Source organism: Rhopalosiphum padi, chromosome 4 (assembly GCF_020882245.1).
Source record: "Rhopalosiphum padi isolate XX-2018 chromosome 4, ASM2088224v1, whole genome shotgun sequence".
Classification (NCBI taxonomy): domain Eukaryota; kingdom Metazoa; phylum Arthropoda; class Insecta; order Hemiptera; family Aphididae; genus Rhopalosiphum; species Rhopalosiphum padi.
In genome coordinates this window covers 49,588,548-49,611,093 of record NC_083600.1, presented here as the reverse complement: position 1 = coordinate 49,611,093, position 22,546 = coordinate 49,588,548, and the positions used below count along the sequence as shown (strand labels likewise).

At 24.1% G+C, this 22,546-nt stretch overlaps 1 protein-coding gene across 1 annotated transcript in view; it reads left to right on the top strand.

Annotated features, from left to right (window-relative positions):
- The window catches only part of LOC132930495 (uncharacterized), a 111,995-nt gene extending 100,962 nt beyond the window's left edge, over nt 1–11,033 (top strand). The window contains exons 5-6 of the mRNA XM_060996411.1: nt 2,446–2,644; nt 10,546–11,033. Of these exons, the coding sequence (XP_060852394.1) occupies nt 2,446–2,644; nt 10,546–10,640 (294 nt within the window). The 3' untranslated portion in view covers nt 10,641–11,033. The remainder of the gene's footprint in view (nt 1–2,445; nt 2,645–10,545) is intronic.
- The last annotated feature ends 11,513 nt before the right edge of the window (nt 11,034–22,546 follow it).

Sequence of the window (22,546 nt, the reverse complement as noted above, 5' to 3'; positions counted from 1 at the left end):
GATTTTTTTCTTAAGACAGCACCAATAATACTTGTGCACTGAATAATATTAACGTAGGTATGTGCCTATGTTTTGTATGAAAAGAAATCAAAAAAATATTTAACACTGAATTAATAGTCTAAGAATTATACATGAGCAATTACATGATATCATTTTTTACACAACGCAATTAATCAGTTTTTTCCAAATTAATATGAAAAAAAAATTATAATAATAATAATTTAACTACCAATACTTGTTATATTTTTTTTATACAGATAGTCAGTCCTTTGATTGTGACAATAGGAAGGATTTTTTTTTTCAAAGTTTCAAATAGTATTAAAAAAGTCAATAATTATTTACCAATTAAAATTTAAATCTTACAGGACTTAATAATTATAGAGTAGCTATCTCAAACAACTCATGCCATACTATAAAGTTTTTTTTTGACTCGTAGAATGCAGTCATTTTAACGTTAGAGTATATTAATTGTCTAGTATATTATATAATTAACTTACCAATTAACGTCATACATAAAATACGAATACGGTAATATCTCAATTTAAAAGTAAAAATATCATATTATGCTATTAGCATAATGCTAATAACGTAAAAAGTCTTAAATTCGATTTTTTTGTACTTTCAAAATGTATCTCTCCTTGAAATTTAATAATGTAGACTATAATAATTAATAAAATCAACAATTTAAACGTAGCTGCCGTGTAGGATAAACAAGGTGTCGGCCTATCGAGTATTAGGATTTGCAACGTTTGATCACAGTTAAATATACAACTGTATATAGCTATACAGCTAAATAATTTAATTCAATTATATTGTCTACTAATTTTAGTACTAATTAATCGTTATCGTAAAAAAAATAAATTACGTTCAAACACTCATAACCGGCCCACTGAGATTTTCTCGGTAGCTCGCCGACTTTATCCGGGCCTGCGTAAATGATATATTCACACAGCTATATCAGTTTAACGATATTAGATTATGGTAAATACGTGTCATTATTGCGTACAATAAATTATAAAGGACAGTCAGCAAACTTAACCAAAGCTAATTCACATAATATACGAGTAGTAAACACTATATTATATTATAATGGTAATAATCAATTTTAAGAATTCCAACTAACGCTTTTTTAATTTTAAATATTTTCATTTTTTTTGTTCATTGTTTATTAATTTGAAACGACTTTATCAATCTTTGTCAGTGTTATATGATTATTTTTTTTTTTGTGGGGGGGAGCTTTTTGCACTGTGTCGAGATTCGAACTGAAAACTGCTCACGATATGGCCAGTGATGACGTGACCATTGCACAACACTTCCTCACATTTTTGTAAATACATATTTTTAAACAACCGTTATACTTAAAATACATAATTGTAATATTATTTAAATATCATATAATATGTAAAAAACAAAATAGCTAGAATTATATTGCCAAGACATTTCCGTGTAGTTAAAGAGATTACCAAATCGTCTGCGATTTATATTTTTTTAAATTCTTCTATTGACTTATTTATTATTTTAACTTTTTTTATTAGCTTACGTTTCACGGAAATATATTGTTTTGGTCATTAGCTGATTTATGGATTTTGTTAAACAATTTTACGAAAAAACTATAAATGCTCAATGAAAAATGTTCAAAATATAAACATTGTTTTCAATTCAAGAATGTAAAGAAATTAGCATTAAATATTTTTTTTACAGTTTATTATTACATTTTGAATATAATAATATATAATCGACGAAATCAAATTCATAATAAAATATGTATTTATGTACATTTATTATTTTCGTATAAGGAATATTTTTATCTATTATATATTATAATATTATCCGGTGTTTGCTTCCTGCTTAATTCATTGAATTAAGCTAATATGCACATTTATAAAATATAAATCATCATAAGAATGATCTAATGATGAATAATATTTATATTTATTTTTTCTCGGCTCTTCTGATTATATTTTATGAAGTATAAAAACAAAACAGCTTTAAATTTAAATGTTTGTAAAAAAAACTTTTATTTATATATTAAATTTTTTTCTTATAATATATTTCTTATCTTTTATAATGTTTTATTTGAAATTTAAACAACTGAGATCGAAATTATTTTTTAATGGTAACTTATAAAATATGTAGGTAATAGATATAAAATAAGTAGGTACTTATTATTATAACTGATTTTTATCACACGAGTTCCCAAGTCAAAAAATATTTAAAATATATTTTAGACATATTTTCCTGAAAAGTTTATTCTAGTAGGGATTTAAAATGATTAAAAATATATAACGAATAAATATATTTGAAGTACAAATAGGTATTGACAAAAATCGTAGAAATCAGTAACATTCGTAAATTATTTTTTAGTTAAAAATGCATACGATTTATAAAGTTTATAACCATATTATTGACTATTGTTACAAATTAATCGTTTTTAAATTATTTCAGATTGGTAGTCCAGAAACGTTGAAGTTCAAAAATACCTCACAATGGAGCAAGTTAACGGTAACTCTCAAATTAGATCAAAGACATTTCAAAGACGGCCGTAAGCTTTTACTAAAGTGCACTGCTCTAATAAATTCATTGTACAACCAATCTTCGGAACTTAGGTTACCAATAAAATCAACAGAGCCAGTGCCCGAAAAAGGTTTGTATGTTATTTTAAATTGTATGTGATGTTATTGTACTAGTTATTAGAAACTTAGAAAATATAATATTAAATGTTAGTTTTTAGGTTCTGACCGAGCGATGAATTTAATGGTTTTAGTATGTAGTGTTTTTTGTCTGTGTACATTTTGTATAAAAGACAAAATACATCAATCTTAAAAACTAAGCGTAACCTTTGTTATCAAATGTTAGTACGATATGTTAGTATTATAGTGACCAGTGACCTACTCTCCATTTCTACTATACAGCAGAGCGATACCCACTTGCCCACTTTTTTTTATGTGCGTTTAAAATACAAAATGACAAAATTTGTTAAAAGAACAAATGCCATATTATTTTGTTATATTTACAAGGCTTGAAAATGTAATGCAAGGTTTCTCGTTAAATTTTCTAACAGAAATCTAAAAATCGCCAAAATACAAATATCAACAAAATTATCTTTATTGACATTTCAAGTTAAATTTTCAATAAATTAGTTATATAAATGAAAAACACTCAGTTTAGTTGTTTTGTTATAATTGAAAAATTATTATTTGTAAAAACTTGAAACTTCTTGCCATCGCGTATATTATTATATTTTATTATTTACTTTCACAATGATGTTGTTTTTAAATTGTTTAGATTATAACTTTAAGCTATTTGTATCACTAACTTATTAATAATAGTCTGCGCGTGGTAAGTTGATATTGACTAAAGTTAAAAACTTTTGGTTATATAATATGAAATAATATTTTAATCATCACTATATTATAATGCATACGATTTGTTTTTTAACAAACCTACCATATTATTTGTAGAATAATACAATTAGTCATATCAGTAACACAAATAATACAATATTCTCATAAATTTAGTCTGACTGACAGCTCAAAATCGTTTTTTCGAATTCAATGATTTGTCAAAGAACAAATTGAACACATCTATTACAGTAACCTACTCAATGACAAGGTACACTCACATCTATAATATAAAGCAGAACGATTTCGTCGAATGTTATATATTATATACATATGCATAATTAACATATATATAAATACCACATATATATAATAATATTGTACTGATATTTGTTTATAATAATTAATGACGTTAAAATAATTATTTATGAATTCATTTCCTACAAATTCAATGTTACAGAATTTATAGTTGCACTTTTATTCTATACAACCATTACTTGCAATATTATAATATTGTATTCAACAGTTAGTTCAATATTAATGAATTACTTATAGGCATTTGGCCTTGCAGATTACATTAAATTAATTAAAATATGTATTATTTAATTAATAGTAATATAATTCTCTCCTGAGGATATGCCTAAAATCCAATTAAAAATGTCATCATATATTTTAATACATTATAAGAGTGGGTTTGCATGCAATTGATTAAATTATCATAGTATATTGTAGCTTTGATAACTGATTAAAAAAAAAATGGCCAAATATGAAGTTAAAAACAAATACGATGAAACATATACGATTTTCATACATTTGGGACATTCGTGCAGTGTCCAATTTCGTCTATATATATATATATATGAATGTAATGTTGTCAAATAGTTGTTTATTATCAATGCTAAATAATAAGTTTGGATTTCCTCCACTGGGAGTCTTCTTCATTCTGTGAAACATGTCTTTTTTCTCTCTCTCGTCAAATTCAATTATTTGTCTAATAACTTCATGTATATATATAAAAAATTTTTGTGTGAGAAGATATATACAGTGACGACATTTTGGCTGATTAACTAATTGGATATTAAAACATTTGATGTTACTGCACGTTTCTTGTCTAGACAGGTCATCGTTAACGGCCATGAGTCATAACGAAACTATATAAAATTAAGTAAAAGAAAGTTACGGTTTTTGGACAGTTACATAATATGTACTTTATGTTTCCCAATATTAGCAATATCAAACTTTCGCGTTCACTACACTTCTGTGTACAATAATATCAAATCAATATGCGTGTCATTGATTGTGTTCCAGACTACATCGGCAAGAGCAAAGAGGTGCTCATTCCGTTGAATTAATCCCATTTAAGAAATTGTTTTTCAACAACTCCCTTCCACTTGCACTACATTTAATATTGCAACATTCGCACGTTCAAATCGTGTCTCGGAGAGAGACACATACAATTTCTGCAGATTCTGTCCATTTTCTTGAGTCCGCCACTCGTTATTTTCACGCAATTTATTCTACAACAATTCGTGTATTCCGACAAAACCTAAGGAATATAGAAAAAATTATGACTCCGAGTTTTTATCGGAAACCGAAAAGTTCTTGTACACTAATTTGTATATCACGTCAATAACTAGCATTCGTCTCTATAATACGCACTTCTTTAACTATCGGTAAAAATGAATCGTCATGTTTTGGTAGGGTATAATTGTACGATTTCGACTATATAAAATTCCTCTATCATATTTACCTGTCCTATATTTTGATGTGACACGAATCTTTAAGGGCAGTATCTATATCATTACATTAACTGACATAGTATTCCTCACACCAGATTCTGATATAACTATCCGTTTTATGATCTAAGTTTCCGCTTCTTATATCTATACTTAATATTAAACTCTCCAATAAGTTTATAAATAAAAAACAAATTACATCGCTAAGTAACTAGGAATTTTCTACCCTGCACAGAAAACGATGAACCATAGATGTATTTTTGTGAGTCATGGTAGTAGATAAATATTTACGGTTCACCTATTTTTTTTATATGATTAAAAAATTATGATTAAATAAAGCGCAACCTAGGTATTTACTGTAAGTTTATTACGTGAAATTGATCAGAAAAAAAGTAAAAATCTCATATTTTCTTACCCAAATATTTTTATCAAAAATGCTTTTTATAAAAGCTAATTTTCTCAAATATTCTTTTAAAAACCTTGCACTAATTAATGTATATGAAGTTTATTTTGGTTCCATATTTCAAAACTCATACTAGGTGTTGCCAGTGGACACTCACAATAAACCACTATACTTAATTAGACCGTATTCTCAGGTAACAAACTGATTTCCTAAGTGAGAAGTATTCATTACACCGAATTTATGGACCATCATTATACTTAATGAAATGGGTACCCGAATAGTATATTTTTGGGGAAATTATATCGATAGTTTTAGTTCTTGATCTTACCACGAATAAAAATAACATTATTATTGTTCTTACTTGAATCAAAAGCCAAAGATGATTTACACTTAGGTAGGTATATTTATGTAGTTTTGACATAATTATTAATTTTAAAAATTATTTAATGTTAAATGTGTCACACGTGTTTATAAAATGTTTTAATTAAATTAAGTAGTTATTTTAGAAATATGCCTTAGTAACTAATCAAATTAACTTCTATCGACTTTGTGTACACAATATTATTAAATATTAATATTAGTCATTTAACTATAACCCATATTAAATACCTAAAAAATTATATTTATTAAATTCCCACACTAACATAATCATATATATTTTGTATTAATTTATTATAAAGTAGCTTTTATAAAACTTTGTTGAACATTTTAATAGATAATGCTATAAAAGTTAATAAAGATAATAAGCTGGATCTGAGAATATGTTACAAATTATGGTAAATTTAAAAGGTATGATAACAAATTAAATTTTATCCTAATATTATAGATAATACATAATAATTTATAAATTATATAGAATTTTATTTTTAAAATTCAAATAATTTAAATTCAAATCAATTTATACAACACTTTTACTTTTATCGAACAAATTTATCAATTGATCATAAAATTCAACATTATTGATTCTTACCGTATTTTTTTTATCGACATATCAAACTTATAAAATGTGTATAAAAAACTTGGAAAAAACAATGGTTAATAATAAATCAATGGTGGTCTACTAATGTTTTGAAAAAGTGATTGTAAACAAATTGTATTGAATGAGAATGAGTAACAGATGTTAATACAACGGAACAATAAATATTGTTCTGCTAAAAGTTGTGCATTAGTGAGTTGAGTACTTTATATACATATTACATACAAAGGTGCATTATAATGTTAGGCATAGCACGATATCAAGACAATAACTGAATAAATTATTCCTACAATTTTGTTTTTCATTTCTATTTTGAGCAATACCTAACAGATGTTTTTTATTTGGAGGATATTATTATGGTACTATTTGTCACGGTTATTTATTTTTGATTATTCTACATTGTTAATATATAGATTTCGTTATTATTTGAGTGTTTAAAGTGTTGTTTGCAATATATTTAACAATTATAAATCATTTAAATCAGTGTATTTTTAGCATCACTTAATAGTCAAAATATTATTAATTGTGTGATATATTATTTTAAACAAAAAAAAAAAAAAACAACCGAGGGAGTTTATCTGCTGTTTATAGGTTTAAAGTGTATCTTATCATTGAAATGTAAGAAGAACACTGCAATATGTGTTAAATAGTTTCTCAAAATAATAAATATAATAGAATTAAAAATCATCACAAACAATAATATAAATTCTCACACATCTAAAAAGTGTCATGAAAAATAAAATTAAAATAAGACAACTGTAAAACCTGAAATCTTCTTCCTCCGCTACTGTATGCTAACATGTATGTTATTTTTCACCCCATTTATAACGTATAATCCAAAAAATTTGATTATTTAATGAAAATATAGATTATAGCGAAGGTATAGGTAACTAACTAAGAATTAATTTTAAATTTTTAAGAAACAACATATATTATTTTATTTTTTGTTTATCGTTGATAATGTCATGAGTTTTTAAATTGCTCCACAAATATTCAATAACTTTATCTACTGACTAGACATTGAGTCTAGTGAACACCTAAAAATTATATTTTCATTCATCTTCGCTGATTATTCCTTATACTTAGCATATCGTAAGACGACCACCCAAGAGTAATCTATTGTATTCCTTCCGTCTATCTTGTATTATATGTTAATTATTTTTATTTGTGTATAATATGCAAGTACATTGTAAATTATACATGTTTATTTAATTTTTATTTTTGATAAAATATTCAAATTATAATATATGTGGATTTTACTATTTTAAATTAGTTATCTTAATTTATTTAAAAAATTAATTTTTTAAAATTTTTCTTGAATCTTAAATTATAAATTACGTAGTTATTGAATTCTTTGTGATTTATAATATAATTAAAAAATTAATACATATTAAGTATAAAATAAAAACATAAAACAATTATTTTTTAGAATATCACTATAATTACAAAAACAATAAAAATAAGTATATATGCTAAAAACTCAGTTTTAAGATTTATATCTTAATCTTATAACTTTTGTAGCATAAAATATTAAAAAAAAAAAATATTCATTTATAAGCTCTCTGTGAAGAACTATAATTTATATAATGTATATGCTATAAATTAAACAATTTTTAGAATTAAAATTGTTCATGTTTGTTGGACATCATAATTTGATTTATATTCTAATCATATTAAAAAAAAATCGCAAGTAGACGTTTTTTTTTGAAAAGCTTAAAAAGTTTTTAATGCAAAATATGATTGTGATTTATTATTGTAAATGAATATCACTTAAAACTTTATACATATAATATACATTTCCTTCTAATAATAAAATATAACAAATAATACAAACAATTAATCCATCTGAATTTTGAAATCAATTTTAATATATTCACTTAAACTAATTAGGTATTGGCTTGACAATATAATACTTATAATTAAAATTTTTCTACGTTCACGGAAAAAATCTATAAATATTTATTTATTAATTTTAAAATGATAAAATTTGAATTTAATTACACCTAAATGTGATTTAATGGTTGTAAACTTACAAAATTCTTTTTATATATAATATAATTACAAGATTAAACAATTTGAATAATTTGAATTATGTAATATAAAAAAAAATCAATGAATTTGATTTTGAGTATGCTCATCCGGCTATTGTCATTGTTAAAGTATACGAGGTCAAACTTTATAATACATCACATTTATTTAATGCCTAAGACGTACTAGTATTTATAATCAATGATATGACCTTAAATGTCATAGAATTAATAAAAGATTAAAAAATATTGAGTAAAATAGTGATTTCATCAATAATAATATTGTACAATTTGCATTATTTGAACTTTGTTAAATACAATCAAAAAAAAAAAATCATGTTCTATTATATTAATTTTATGTAAATATATTATTCAATATAAATGTTTATTAATGATATATTAATTTAGGTTAATGTTTAAAAATTATATTTATATAGTTCAACTTCAATACAGTAAAACATATAAGTTTTTATAGCATAAATTAATTAAAATAAATAAATTGTCTTAAACACAGGAAGTTAAGCACCGTTTATCTTTGAGCATATCGAAACAAAATGTAAAAGTGAAAAATAACTATATATTTTTTAGCAATAATGGTAGGTTATTACGTTCAAAAAACGAATATAAGTGGAACTCAGTTATAATCACTCAGATGTTTTTATCTTCAAATTATTATTGTTACAGTTACATTTAATGTATTATGTTTGTATACACGATTATTTTTTTTCAACTTAAAACAAATTAAAATATATTGTAGTATTATTGCCCCTAGAAAATAAACAACATTTGCAGTTTATGGTTATTATTTTTGAATTCTACTTGAAATTCTTGTTTCAGTGTTGGTTTTAATAATTTTTTTTATTTAACTTTTGTTTCTTTTTGGATTACCAGGCGATGGATAAACATCACATATAGAGTTTAATATAGTATTTAATATATACTATATATATATATATCAATTTGAAATCGAATCTAGTTTGTACTTTAAAAAGTAATTTAATTTATTTTCGTTGTAGTTTTTCTTTATGTAAGAGATAAAACTAGGTAAGGACAATGTACGTACCTACAAATAATCTACGAAAAATATTATAAAGCATCCGAGCAAGCGTGATTTTATCTTAGCTTATTGTTCAGAATCGTTTTTTTTAATGTCAAGACCCATGATTTATATTTGTTTCCACGTTTATAATAATAATAATAATACACCAACACCCTGGTGTGTAAATGTAAGGGTTGTGAGGATGTAAAATAATGTTTATTTATAATGTTTAATCTAAAAATATTAAGAAATAAGTATCGCATAAAAGTTTTAACTTGGTGATTCCCTTAACTGTAATACATAATAATAAATAATTATCTAAAAAAAATTGTATTTTCTAAAATTATTTTTGTTTTTTATTTAAGTTTTTACCTTTTTTCTAATAATAAAATACCTACAGTATTTCTTTCATATAACAAAGCAGAATATTTTATTGAGAATTTATGATGAACAAATTATAAATATAAGAATGGTGAATAATTAATTCCTTACAGTAATTTTAAATATATTTAAATAGATAGGGAAGTAATATCACATTATTTACAAGTTATTCTCAACACTTACTGCACAGTAAAGAGGTTACCTTTCCCCATTTTTTTCATTATTTGTTTATTCATCTGAATCCTGCTAAATAGAATACATATATATTATTTGAATGATAATATTTTCTCAACAAGAATTTTATGTACAAAGAAAAATATTTTATCACTTTATTAATTAATAAAACATTTTCACCACTAAAATCCTTACATAGATACTGATTATTCATCATATAATATAATTTTCTACATCAAATTGTAAAATAAAATTGTCCTTATAATTCTTAAATAAAAATTTAAAGTTTAAGTTGGCACTACATCCCCATTTTTAAAGACAACAAAGCATTTTGAATTATTAAATATAAATTATAAAGCTACACTACTTTCATTATAAAGAACAAATAACAGTTTGTTTAACTTTTATTTAGACGCATTGATTATCATAATTTGCAATCGATTGCTTAATTATTTTTTTTCATTTCAGTTACGTCCCCGAGTTTTGGATGTCATGTTACGTCTTCTATCAACTGTTCAACGATGATCGCTGCTTCAGTCTTGTTATGGAACGTGTTCAGATAGTTGAAATGTGAAAATATAATTATAAATATATCTTAAGATTCTTGTACTTCACACTTTTGCATGTAAATAAAAGTTTAAATTGTAAAAAAAAAAAAATTAACACATTGAGTAATATGGAAGTGGTAACAAAACATTACTAAAGGACATAATTAGAAAAACGATACGACCAGCGTGAATATATATTTTTTTTTTTCAAAAATAAAATAAATTCGATTGTGTGTTAATTATTATTATAATTATGATTATTTTTTTTATCTTTTGAAATTTTTAGATTAGATTAAGTGTTAACAAATAAAATGATTATTTACAAATACAACAAAGCGATGCATATTATTAAACGAATTTTGTAGATACGTATGAAAATATATAATTAAAAAAAAGTTTTTGTACATACTTATGATTTTATATACATGATTAATATACATTAAATATAAATATATTACATAGATTATATAACTATTTTAATGGCAATATTACATTTTGCTATTTAAAATCAGTTTGAAAATAAAAAAAAAATTTAAAATAGTTTAAAACTTCACGTTGAACTTTGAAAAGATATTTAATATTTAATAATCCATTAACGTCTAATTTTGCTTTGTCGCTTGTTTGCACAATTTTAATTTTGAATTTGGATTAAAAAAGGAAACAAAGCTATGACACTATAATTTCTTCAACGTATCAAAAACTAATTATAATACTGTGGATTATACATTTTTTTAGTTATTTATAAAAATAATTTTATTAACTATACTTAATTTAAATCTATGAAAATGTGTATGATATTGTTATTATTCATAAATATTATCGAATGTGTTTGTTAAAAAAAAGATATTTTAAAGTATAGCCACTTTTTGATGTTAATATATGTTTAATTGATATTGGTGTTTATCTTTTGTTAAAATAAAATCAATATTATAATTAATACTAAAAACAGTTTTTAAACTCAGTTAATACGATTAATCATTTAAAAAATCACTTTCATGTTTTATTTTATTTATTATTAAGTTAGGAATACTTCATAATATGTTTGTTCCTTTATGCTCAGTAACTTACTTTTGGTACCTCACTGAGTTTTTATTTTTTTTTACAAGCACTTAAGCTTTATCACACTTTTTAGTATTTATTTAAATATATATAAATCCAATTGTATTATAGTAATCAAGAACTTACTTAAGAAGTGATAGCAAATTATCATCGACAATTCATAAATTAAAAAGTTATAAATCTTACCTTTCAAAAATATAATTTTAATATTTTGATAGGGTATTTACTTCAACACATAAACTGTAATATGTCTTATTGCAAAATGAATTTTCCAGAATAATTATTTGTAAAACAAACTTAAACAACCTCATACATTTAAAAATTACATATTAATACTAAATCTTAATATCTAACTAAAGAAAAAATAAATAGTTCCTATACAAAAATCTTAACCAAGATTTTTATTAACTCAAAATTAATTTTGTTTACTTATAAACCAATTATAAATTATAAAAACAGAATATAATATATGATTAATCCTGTTATATTTATGACAGTAGACATTTTTGATGAATTAACAAATTAATAAACCCTTTCATTTCCTCCTAAGATCTAAAAACTGAATAAAAAATTATTTATGATAGCTGTACCTTGTGGCTTAGACCAAAAAGGTCTAACCCATAAGAGTGGATCAACTTTGGATACGGATAACTGGTAAGTACCAACGAATGTTCAAATAGGCTATTTTATAAATGTTAAATCTATAACTTGCAATAGACATTAAAAAAAAAAAATTAATGTTTAATTAAATTTATTACTTTTTTGTTAACGCTCAAAATTCCCAACAAGTTGAAATTCAATTCTTTATCTATTATTCGAGTCATATATTAAGTTTTTATTTTTTCTCAATATTTTTACTTGAAATATTATGTTGAATATAAAATTAAATTACTACTAAAATATGTTTTATTTGACATTCAAATATAGTCGTATAATACTCGTATTAAACAGTTTAGCACTTACTAGATGGAATATTATACATTATTAACCTATAAATATGCAATTTTAATTCAATTCAATTTGAATGTGTTATATAACAACTAAGTATTACCAAAAAGTTATAAATTTATAATACTATTAACTTTTTACACCCATTTAAACACTTTTCTCTTGCACATTTACCTTGTTTTAGCCTCACTGAATCTCAAATATTTTAAAACAATTACGCTATAAGTACCATATTTTTTGTTATTATGACAAACTAACAAAAATAAAAAAATTGTTTTTAAAAACATCCCTTTCCCAAAAGTAGGTCATTAATAATTTTTTTTTAAAATAACAATTAACAAAAAAAAAGCCATGATTTTAATATTCTATATCTTATTCTATCTATACTTACTTAAAAAAATGAATGTATTGTGACAAATCAAATGTTTAGTATGAAATTGTATCAGCTGTTGTGCTAACATAGATTTGTTATTGTATTTATGTATAAGCTATATCATTAAAGCTCTAAAATAAGAAAACCAGCTGCCAAGTCCATCGATCGCATTCTGTAAAAAAAAAAAAAAATATATATATTTCAAATTCTAAACGGAGCAAAAATGATATTGGCTTTACAACGATGTGTATTTTTTCCTATGAACATATTTTAGAGTAGTAAACGTGGTCCAAATGTTTTGTGTAGCATGTGCAATAGATTGTAAAATGAGTGTAGATTATATTACATGATTGTCAACATTGAAAAATGTATATTATTTTTCAAGAAAATCATAAAATACTTAAATAAAATGTTTGTACTTATTTTTTTTTTTCAATCCGAATATCGTTTATTAACATATTCATGCACAACAAATGCCTTCTCCGCGTTTCTCTGTCGTTTGTTAGATCCTAAGCTTGCTGTAAGAAGTGGCTCCTGCGTCTTCATTATTTGGCTGATGTATTTTGTTCTTGATCGTGTTCCTTCTATCATCCCTTCACTTATTAAACTGAGTAGTTCGTCGCTATACCTCAACGTGTTGCTTATCGTCTGCCATAACCTTTTCCTTAGAATATCTATTAATGTTTATCTATTGTCTTTAAGACATATTCGTCTGTTTTTCTTTCAGCCCAACTTATTCTCTGAATTTTCCTTCATCACCACATTTTGAGAGATTCTTACATCTCTTTCTTTGTTTTATTTATCATCCATGTCTCTCATCCATATAATGCCACACTCTAGACGTACGTTTTAATGAGCATTTTCTTAGAATATATACACAGATTTTTTTTATTAGTAATTTCTTCATTTTGAGGAAAATGTGTTTTACTTGGCGAATAGGCCTAAATTATGCTTCTGATTTCTTTTGTTAATTTCCCATAGTCTGTTATAATGCTGCCTAAATATTTGAAATAGTCTACTTGGGAAATTGTCAATACTTTAATTTTAAAGGCATATTAGATTATAAAAAAAAAAAATTATTATTATTATAATTATTTATAAGTGAATGCACTATTCTTCCAAAGTAAAAAAAAACTATCATCATTAGTAGTTATACTATAATAAATGTATTATTACGATAAAAATATAATTGCATGCTAGTTAAACTATAACTATAATTATAACTCATTGATCGATTTTTATCTAACTGTAGTAGATATTAGTTTTAAAATCAATAAAATATAATCAAATTAACTTATGATTCTACAAAAAAAAAAAAACCTAATTATTATTTAGGTTAATAGATAAATTACATAGTATTTTTAAAACCTTATTAATAAGAATTCAACGTTTTATTTTAAATTCAGTGCTTGATAATAATCTCAATGCATCTAAGATATTTGTCAGGAACAAATTGTAAGTTAAATTACATTTTTGCATATAATTATTAAACAATTCAAAATCAAACATTTAAAATACTGCTTATTTATTTTTAATTATATTTGTGATAAAATTATATTTTAATTTACGACTAATGTGTAAAATATATTTTTTTATATTATTTATTTTATAAAAACTATGAATAAAAAAAAAATTCTACAGGATATAGGTATTAGGTACTAAGACAAGATAAGGTTATTTTTTATTTTTTTATAACAAAATTTAATACAATATGATATGTTTTATTATGTAATAAACTTAAATTTATTAACATTTCTAGAACAGTTCAAATGTCATTTGTTTGTTTAAAAACTCTACGTACTAATTTACGGTCGATGTCGTATTTCGTGCCAAAAGTTAAAATAATTACCCATAATAAAATAATTGTTTTGTGTGGCTTGTATGTTTCAGCTGTGAATAACTATGCAGGATTGGTCGGTGTGGTGATATCTAGCTCTAAATGCTATGGGTGCCGAAAAGCCCTATCCTAGTTTTTAAGTTGATTTTGTGTTTTGATAAATTATAATTCAATTTTTCATTAAATATGTAATCATTATATTATTTTTGTTACCTGTTTTCGCTAAATTTTCTTTTATCCAATTGTAAGTTTAAAAAAAATCAAATTTTCGTTCTTACGCTAAAAATAAATGCAGATGTTATTTTTTCGTTCGGTAAAAATGAGAACTGTCGAAAAAAGGTCAGACTAGATTTAATCGGGAAAATTAATATTCTTTTATATCACTGATAACTGCATAGGCACTATAATAAAGTCATAGGTTTCCAAGAAATAAAATAATCCCATTTAGTGAAAACGAGTCTGTGTAGGAAGCTAACTGCATGCTTCACTTCGGACAAAATGTATGATGAAATTATGCAACTGCGCCGCGTTATGCTGAATAAGCCATGGTTGTATTTAAAACAGGTCTGACCTGCAACTGAGATAATATTTACGCTGTGCATTCCGTATGTCAATTTAATGAATATTACAAACAGGTTAGTACTCAAATGCAGTCTTAAAGTTTAGAAAATTAAAGTTCGCTTTATAGAACAGTACACCAGATTTTATTATATTTGCATCCTAAACACATAATACAACACAAGAACGCTCTGTAAAACAGAAATTCTAAAGTTCCGATTTATGTATCAAAGACAAAATAAATAGGTAGGTATTAATACTTGTTATGAAGTATAAAGAGAGCAGAATTGATCACTGCGAAATCGTGTTTTCTATTTAAAATTGGCAACGTAAATAGGTCGGTGTACCATAATATTATATATTATTCTCCGCTATACTAATTTAATATTTAACGTTTCAGCATTACAAGAACGAGAAACGGAGATAAACTTCAGAGAACTAAAATTAATTAACAATGAACTTGTATCCACTATATTGTATCCTTAAAAATTATATTTTTCTTAATAATTCCTTTTCCGTATGAAAACAAAATATTAATAACAATTCCGTACATTTCTATATAAAAAATACAATATTGAAATAACATTTTACATATATTTATAAATGAACGACCATTTAAATTTGTATTTGATACAGGTTTGTAAACTATAATAGCCGTACTTACTATAGGCATACCAACTAATGTCCATATATTTTTTCAAAGATGTATCTTAAATTGTCTAACTATTGACCACAAAAAAATTATCAATTCAATTTTCAAGTACTTATTGAGAAAATAAAAATATAAAAAAAGAATTTAATATAAAAGTAAAATTATTTTTAATAAAATTCAAATTTTGAACGATTATGGAAAAAGAACTGTTGACAAACGATTTTTGATATATTTTTTTATTGCAAGTTAAATAACATAATTTAACATTGCATCATGTTTTTAAAATATCATTGATTTAATCACATAATATAAAGATATACAGTTTTCAACTATATAATATATTTTAGGTTTTTAATAATTACAAATTATATCTATATCTTCATAATCAGTAGCAGAATAATTTTCTAAACGTTTTGATATTCATGTTACTCAGTATAATATAATATAGTTAATTTTATTGATTAATTGCATGTAAATTTTAATGAATAAATAAATTAACATAAATGGCTATGTTTTTATGGGTACTGTCAAAGTTTATTTAGACCAGTGAACAGTATTTTCATATGTACAGGACACGATAACCATTGACAATGATACTTGTACAGGGCCGGATCTAGGGATTTTGACACCCGGGGAAGATAATCCAATTCGCCCTATTTTCAGTAACAATTTTTTTTTCATACAATTTTAGTGAAATTAATTATTTATACGTTTGTGTTTTATAGTCAACCCCTTTCTAAAAGAAATATTGAATTCATATTTCTGTCACGATCAAAAGTGCCATGATTGTTTAACATATAAATCATAATAAGCCTTATTTATTGTAAGGTAGAAAAATGTTATACAAGAATAACAACTTTTATGAAACAAATCGTTAAAAAGTATCATAGTCAATTTTTATTTAAATATGTTAAAACTTTATTTTTCTTGATTTGATCATCACAAAGTCATCAACCGAATCAAAGTCAATTGTCTTCGTGGTTTCTTTTTCGATTGATAACAATAATGATAGATTTGTGAGCCTATTTTGGCCAATTTTACATCGAATATAAGTTTTAATTAATTTCAGCTTACTAAAGTTACGTTTACATGTTGCGGTACTACACGGCCACGTTAAATAATGACGTCTTGTACAAAAAATATTTGGAAAGATATAGGTCATTGAATACTCAGGTGTTATTTACAAAATGTTTTTTAATCAGGTAGGATACTATGAGCAAAATTTTTAGCGATTTCCTCAGTTAATTATTAAGATTCAAATCTGCAGTATTAATTAGTTAATTTTATTTGTATATTTTTCAACTAATTCGGATTCCGACAGAAAACTAATATCAAAAAATACCTGATTTATAGCGCCAAACCTCCAACTCATATTCATAAACTAAATCATCACAAAGTTTTTTCAAATTAACATATTATACATTTTTCTTTCGAGGTTGCGTTCCAGTTATCTAGGTATATAGAAAAACCAAAATCCAATTTTTTGTATTCGTTTTATTTTTTATTTTTGAAAAAAAATAGTTGCTATATTCATTTATTTTTTTTAAGTTCTATATTTTAAAACAATATTTCAAGTCTAATGGTTTCATATATCAACGATTTTCTTTATTAATCCTTTAATCAAATTAAGTAGTTTAGCATATCATCACAAATAGAGATTATTGAAAATAATTTATGGAGGTTGTAATACTTTAAATTAATTATTACCAGATGAATCACTTATCTCAGTAGGAATAGAACTATAATCACTCAAAACATTTTTTCCGGGTACATTACTAGAACTCAATTCATTTATACTTACTTATATTTTTTTTCTTTTGCTTTATATCACTACTTTCAAATGTAATTTTATTATTGTCAATCGTCATTTGAATTTCAGAAAATATATTTTTTGTTTCGGATTTTCGTTCATTAATTTTAACATTTAACCATTTGTTTTTAGATCGTTTCCAATGCGTGGTCAATTCTTTGGTTTCGATTTCTTTTTGCTTTTTCTTAACTGATTATTGTTGTTTCTACCGAAAAACAGCTAAAATATAGTGTTAATAATTAAAATAATTAATGTTAGTATTCAATTTATTAAAATATTATTATAAAGAGAGACAGCGAGAAATATTGCCTCCACACCATCGCCACACTTTCCGACCTAGACGACTGGTCGGTTACTCTCACACACATACATGCCTACATCAGTATTTTTTTTTATGAATTATATGTTAATTTTATCCGCTTTATCGGACACTGTCGTACCAACCACGAATATTGTAATATATCCGGCGTATTTTCATCCTTTTTCGTCCGCTGTAGTGTCAACATTGGCCAAATTGTTTTAATTTTTGTATTTATTCGCTTGTTGATTTTTTTTGTTTTGTTAAAAGCGCAAATTGCCACTATATTTTTTATAAAATTATAATATAACCTATTTATAATAGGCGCGTAAATCGCCACCTTTGTCTATTATTATTATCTTCGCTAATCACTACTATATATATACAGTAATATGATATTATTGAAATCAAGTCAGTGTGATGAATTCATCGAACGCACTCGTACCGTCTTTCTAGATTTGTATTATATTTATGTGCATCAAAAGCCTAATTGCTATTCATCTTTGTGAGTTATTATGACTGTAATATTCTACTGTTGGATTATATAATACTATTGTTTAAGTGTGCGAGAATTCGCCACATATTTTCTTGTAACTATTGTAGAATAGGTGTAGCGACTGGCCAGTGTTCGCGCCTACATATTCGTAAGTTTTTATTTATTATTTATTTACTTGCCTATTTGTTTATATTTATCATACATTTATACTCCAATTTAATTGGTTGTGCCAATAAGTAGGCGATTTATTTATCATAATTTTATATTATTGGACCAAAAGGGGCTCTTATACATTTGTGTTGCTGTGAGTTTTCTGTATTGTGTATTAGTCAAAATTGTTTTATTATACAGCAATCTTCAAATTTATTATAGAACTCGTGTTACCAATTTTTCACACGTATAATGCACGTCATATCACCACGTGGCTTATTGACAGTATAATTGCGCGGTGATCCCAACCACAGTTGTTCAAGCTATTATAAGTACATTACCTACACATCACCTTTTCTGTATTACCGGTCGACCGTAACTTGGCGTAACGGAATATTATTATTAATATTATTATTGCTATATTAGTATTTTTAGGGAACCAGCGCTAGCGTATTATTATTATATACACCCCTGGCTCGCATAATTGTATAATTTAATATAATATTTTCATTCTCATAGTTTCACATTCAAAGACGTACAAACGCAACGTAAATAATAAAAGTAAACGGTCACATAAAATAACATAACTTATTAAGTATCTCAAAATGAAAAGTCTGATTTCGTTGACGGAAAAGTAGAATTTTCTCTGATAAATTATGTATAACAGTCAACAATTCTATAAAACAAACCTAAAACAACAAAATAAAAAACCGAAAACTTCCAAATAAAATATAAACCATTAACACAAAAGGGAACTCACTCTAGTAGATAACAAAAACTTGATTTTTATTAAGGAAGAATAGTATCCTTTTTAACCAAACTTTTTTTAGTTTTACAAAAAAAATGTTACTGCCTGAGAGAATCATTGATTTTTGCTCAAGCAACATATGAAAATATGAACTGATGGATTATTTTTAAAATAAAAATAATTTATTTTCTCATCATATCATTTAATAATAAAGGTAATATATTTTATAAATAAAAGTTAAATTTAGAAATGTGCTATATTAAATCGTATACAAAATAAATGTTCAACAATATAAGTAATTAATGTCAATTATCGCTTAGATTAATTTAAAATAAATAAATATAATATAAAAAATGAAATCGATTAAGAATAATTGTATTATTTTATTAAAGCGCACTGACCTTGATGACTAGACATTACATTTTCAAAAGATTTATGTATAGTTCCCTAAGTAACTGAAACCGGGTATTAAAACACCGGTAAAATCTATTCGAACCAACTCTTACAACAAAATATGATACTAAATAATTACGATATCTAGTTTTCCTTCAGTAAACAAACCCGAAACATACCTATTAAATTATTTACGTACATGTTATTTTACATAGACAAATTAATACTGACTCGAGTTATGCCGATAGTGGATTTAAACGAGATATTTTTATTTTAAATAACAGATATTATTGAATAACGCATTCATAACTTACACAAAAATTATTAAAATTATAAGCGTTATATTCACAGTTAAGATTTAAAAAAAATTAATCTAAAAATCAATTATAATATTTTAACTCTATTATGTAGAAATGTATAGCCGAGTTATAATAAAATGACAAACAATATTTTGACGGAAGTACTTTTAAATCTTGAAAATATTCTCAAACTAAAATGTTACAGTAGAGTATCACTATATTTTTAAATCTTCGAAATTTTCTCAGAAACTCTAAAGAAATGAAATATCTAATAAATCAGTCTAATTTTCCATCATCAACTAATTTGAATCGACAGTTATGGTTCTAGAACACATTTTCAAACTAAAAAAGTATTGACGGAAAAAAACAATTATAAGTTACTATAAAACCAGCAATATATTCACTTCATGCGGAACCTATTTTTTTATTGAACAACAATTTTAATATCTTAAATTGATTATTAAATATATCAGATACATTAAGTGATTATTATTTGTATAAAACAAAAATAAGATATATTGTATCATACAACGAAAAATCCTCCCAATTATTCAATAAAAACTAGAAATTAATAATATTAAAATTAACTATATTAATTATTAGAATAGCTATATATATATATATATATACACAACTAATTTTATATTAACTATGAATACTATTAAGTTAATAGCTAGGTTAGGACAACACTATAACTATTTTTAATGTTTATCACATATAGGTACAATGAGCTGATCAGATATGAAAATAAGGATAAGGAAAAATCTATACAGTAATATTAGGCTTAGGACGCTTGTATGCCAATACGCTTAGAAAATATCCAAGAAAGTACCAGTATAATATTGTTTTTATACTAAAAATAAATGTATTTTGTGTACTATAAAATTAAATTTGTATATTGTACAATGATTAATTCCAAAATCAAATTTTGAATCTTGTAAAATTGTTATTGATTCAACAACATTTAATATCTTGATTATATTTGGAGTAAACTAATACCTAGATATAATATTTAAAATTATGGACAGTAAGATATATTTTTTTTTGTTTAATTATGAATGTTGCTGTAGATAATATAGTACATGAAAATAAGGAGCCAGAGCCCTAACATTAAATTAAATGAATTATGTGTGTTGAAAGTATGATTACTTTTTTTGGAAGTTAGTTAAATATTTTGAATATATTAAGTTGAAACCCAGATATTATTTTATAAATTAGATATTACTTATTAGATTACAGCTAGAGAAACATTTTTTAAAGAGAGGAATATTTTTAATAATTGATTGAAGAATTTTTCAACTAAATTAAATTTTTCTAAAAGAGACTGATATTACAGTTATTAGGCAATATACCAATAAAATGCACAAGGAACATAAAAATCAAATAATATATACATTTTTTGTAAAGATCAATTATTTCCTTCAAACAAAACATTTAAACAATATTTATTTATTTTCTTTTAAACTTAAAATATTATTAAATGTATACATTTAATGAATAACATTGATATTATTTATTACATTGCTTTCATAGTTTCATGTAAGAACATTCAATGTGTCATTTTTTTTTTTTAATACTTATGTGTACATATATGAAACAATTATATAACACATTATATTACTGATTTTATATTTTAACTTAATATAAAATAAATTGTAACATTACTAATTTTTTTAAGCATAATTCATTTACGACCACTTAAAATGTTTAAATACGAAAGTAAATAAAGGTTGGCTCATAATCATTTTTCGAAAGCGATGATTTATCATTTCATTCATATTTAAAATTATAATACGACACTGGCTTTTACCAAAGTGAGCGAAGCGAAACAATTGTACTACATCCAGTCCCTGTATCCTGTCCGTACATTTTCCTTTGTAACAAAAACTCTTTATTACTTAAACTTTAAATTATTCAATTGTATTCATTGTCATATTTTTATAACTTTTTAGCGAAATAAATGTATAATAACTTATTATATTCTTTTAAAACATAAAATCATTTTAATCGATATATAGATTTCGCAATCATGAATCAACTTTAAAATACATTTATCGCTCTGCAGCTAAAAATCTAAAATTATAGGAGAATAAACTTAGAATTTTGGCGTATTTTTGAGAACTATTTTCTCTCGATTTACCAAATTTAAGCATAATCTACGTAAAAGCATCAGAATAAATATAATAAATAATATTTATTATTTGTATACTTGTTGGCATTATACATCATACTCATATAGTCGCTTTTTTTTATTTATGGAGTTGATTGTTTAATTTATATGTATGTATATAAACTATGGA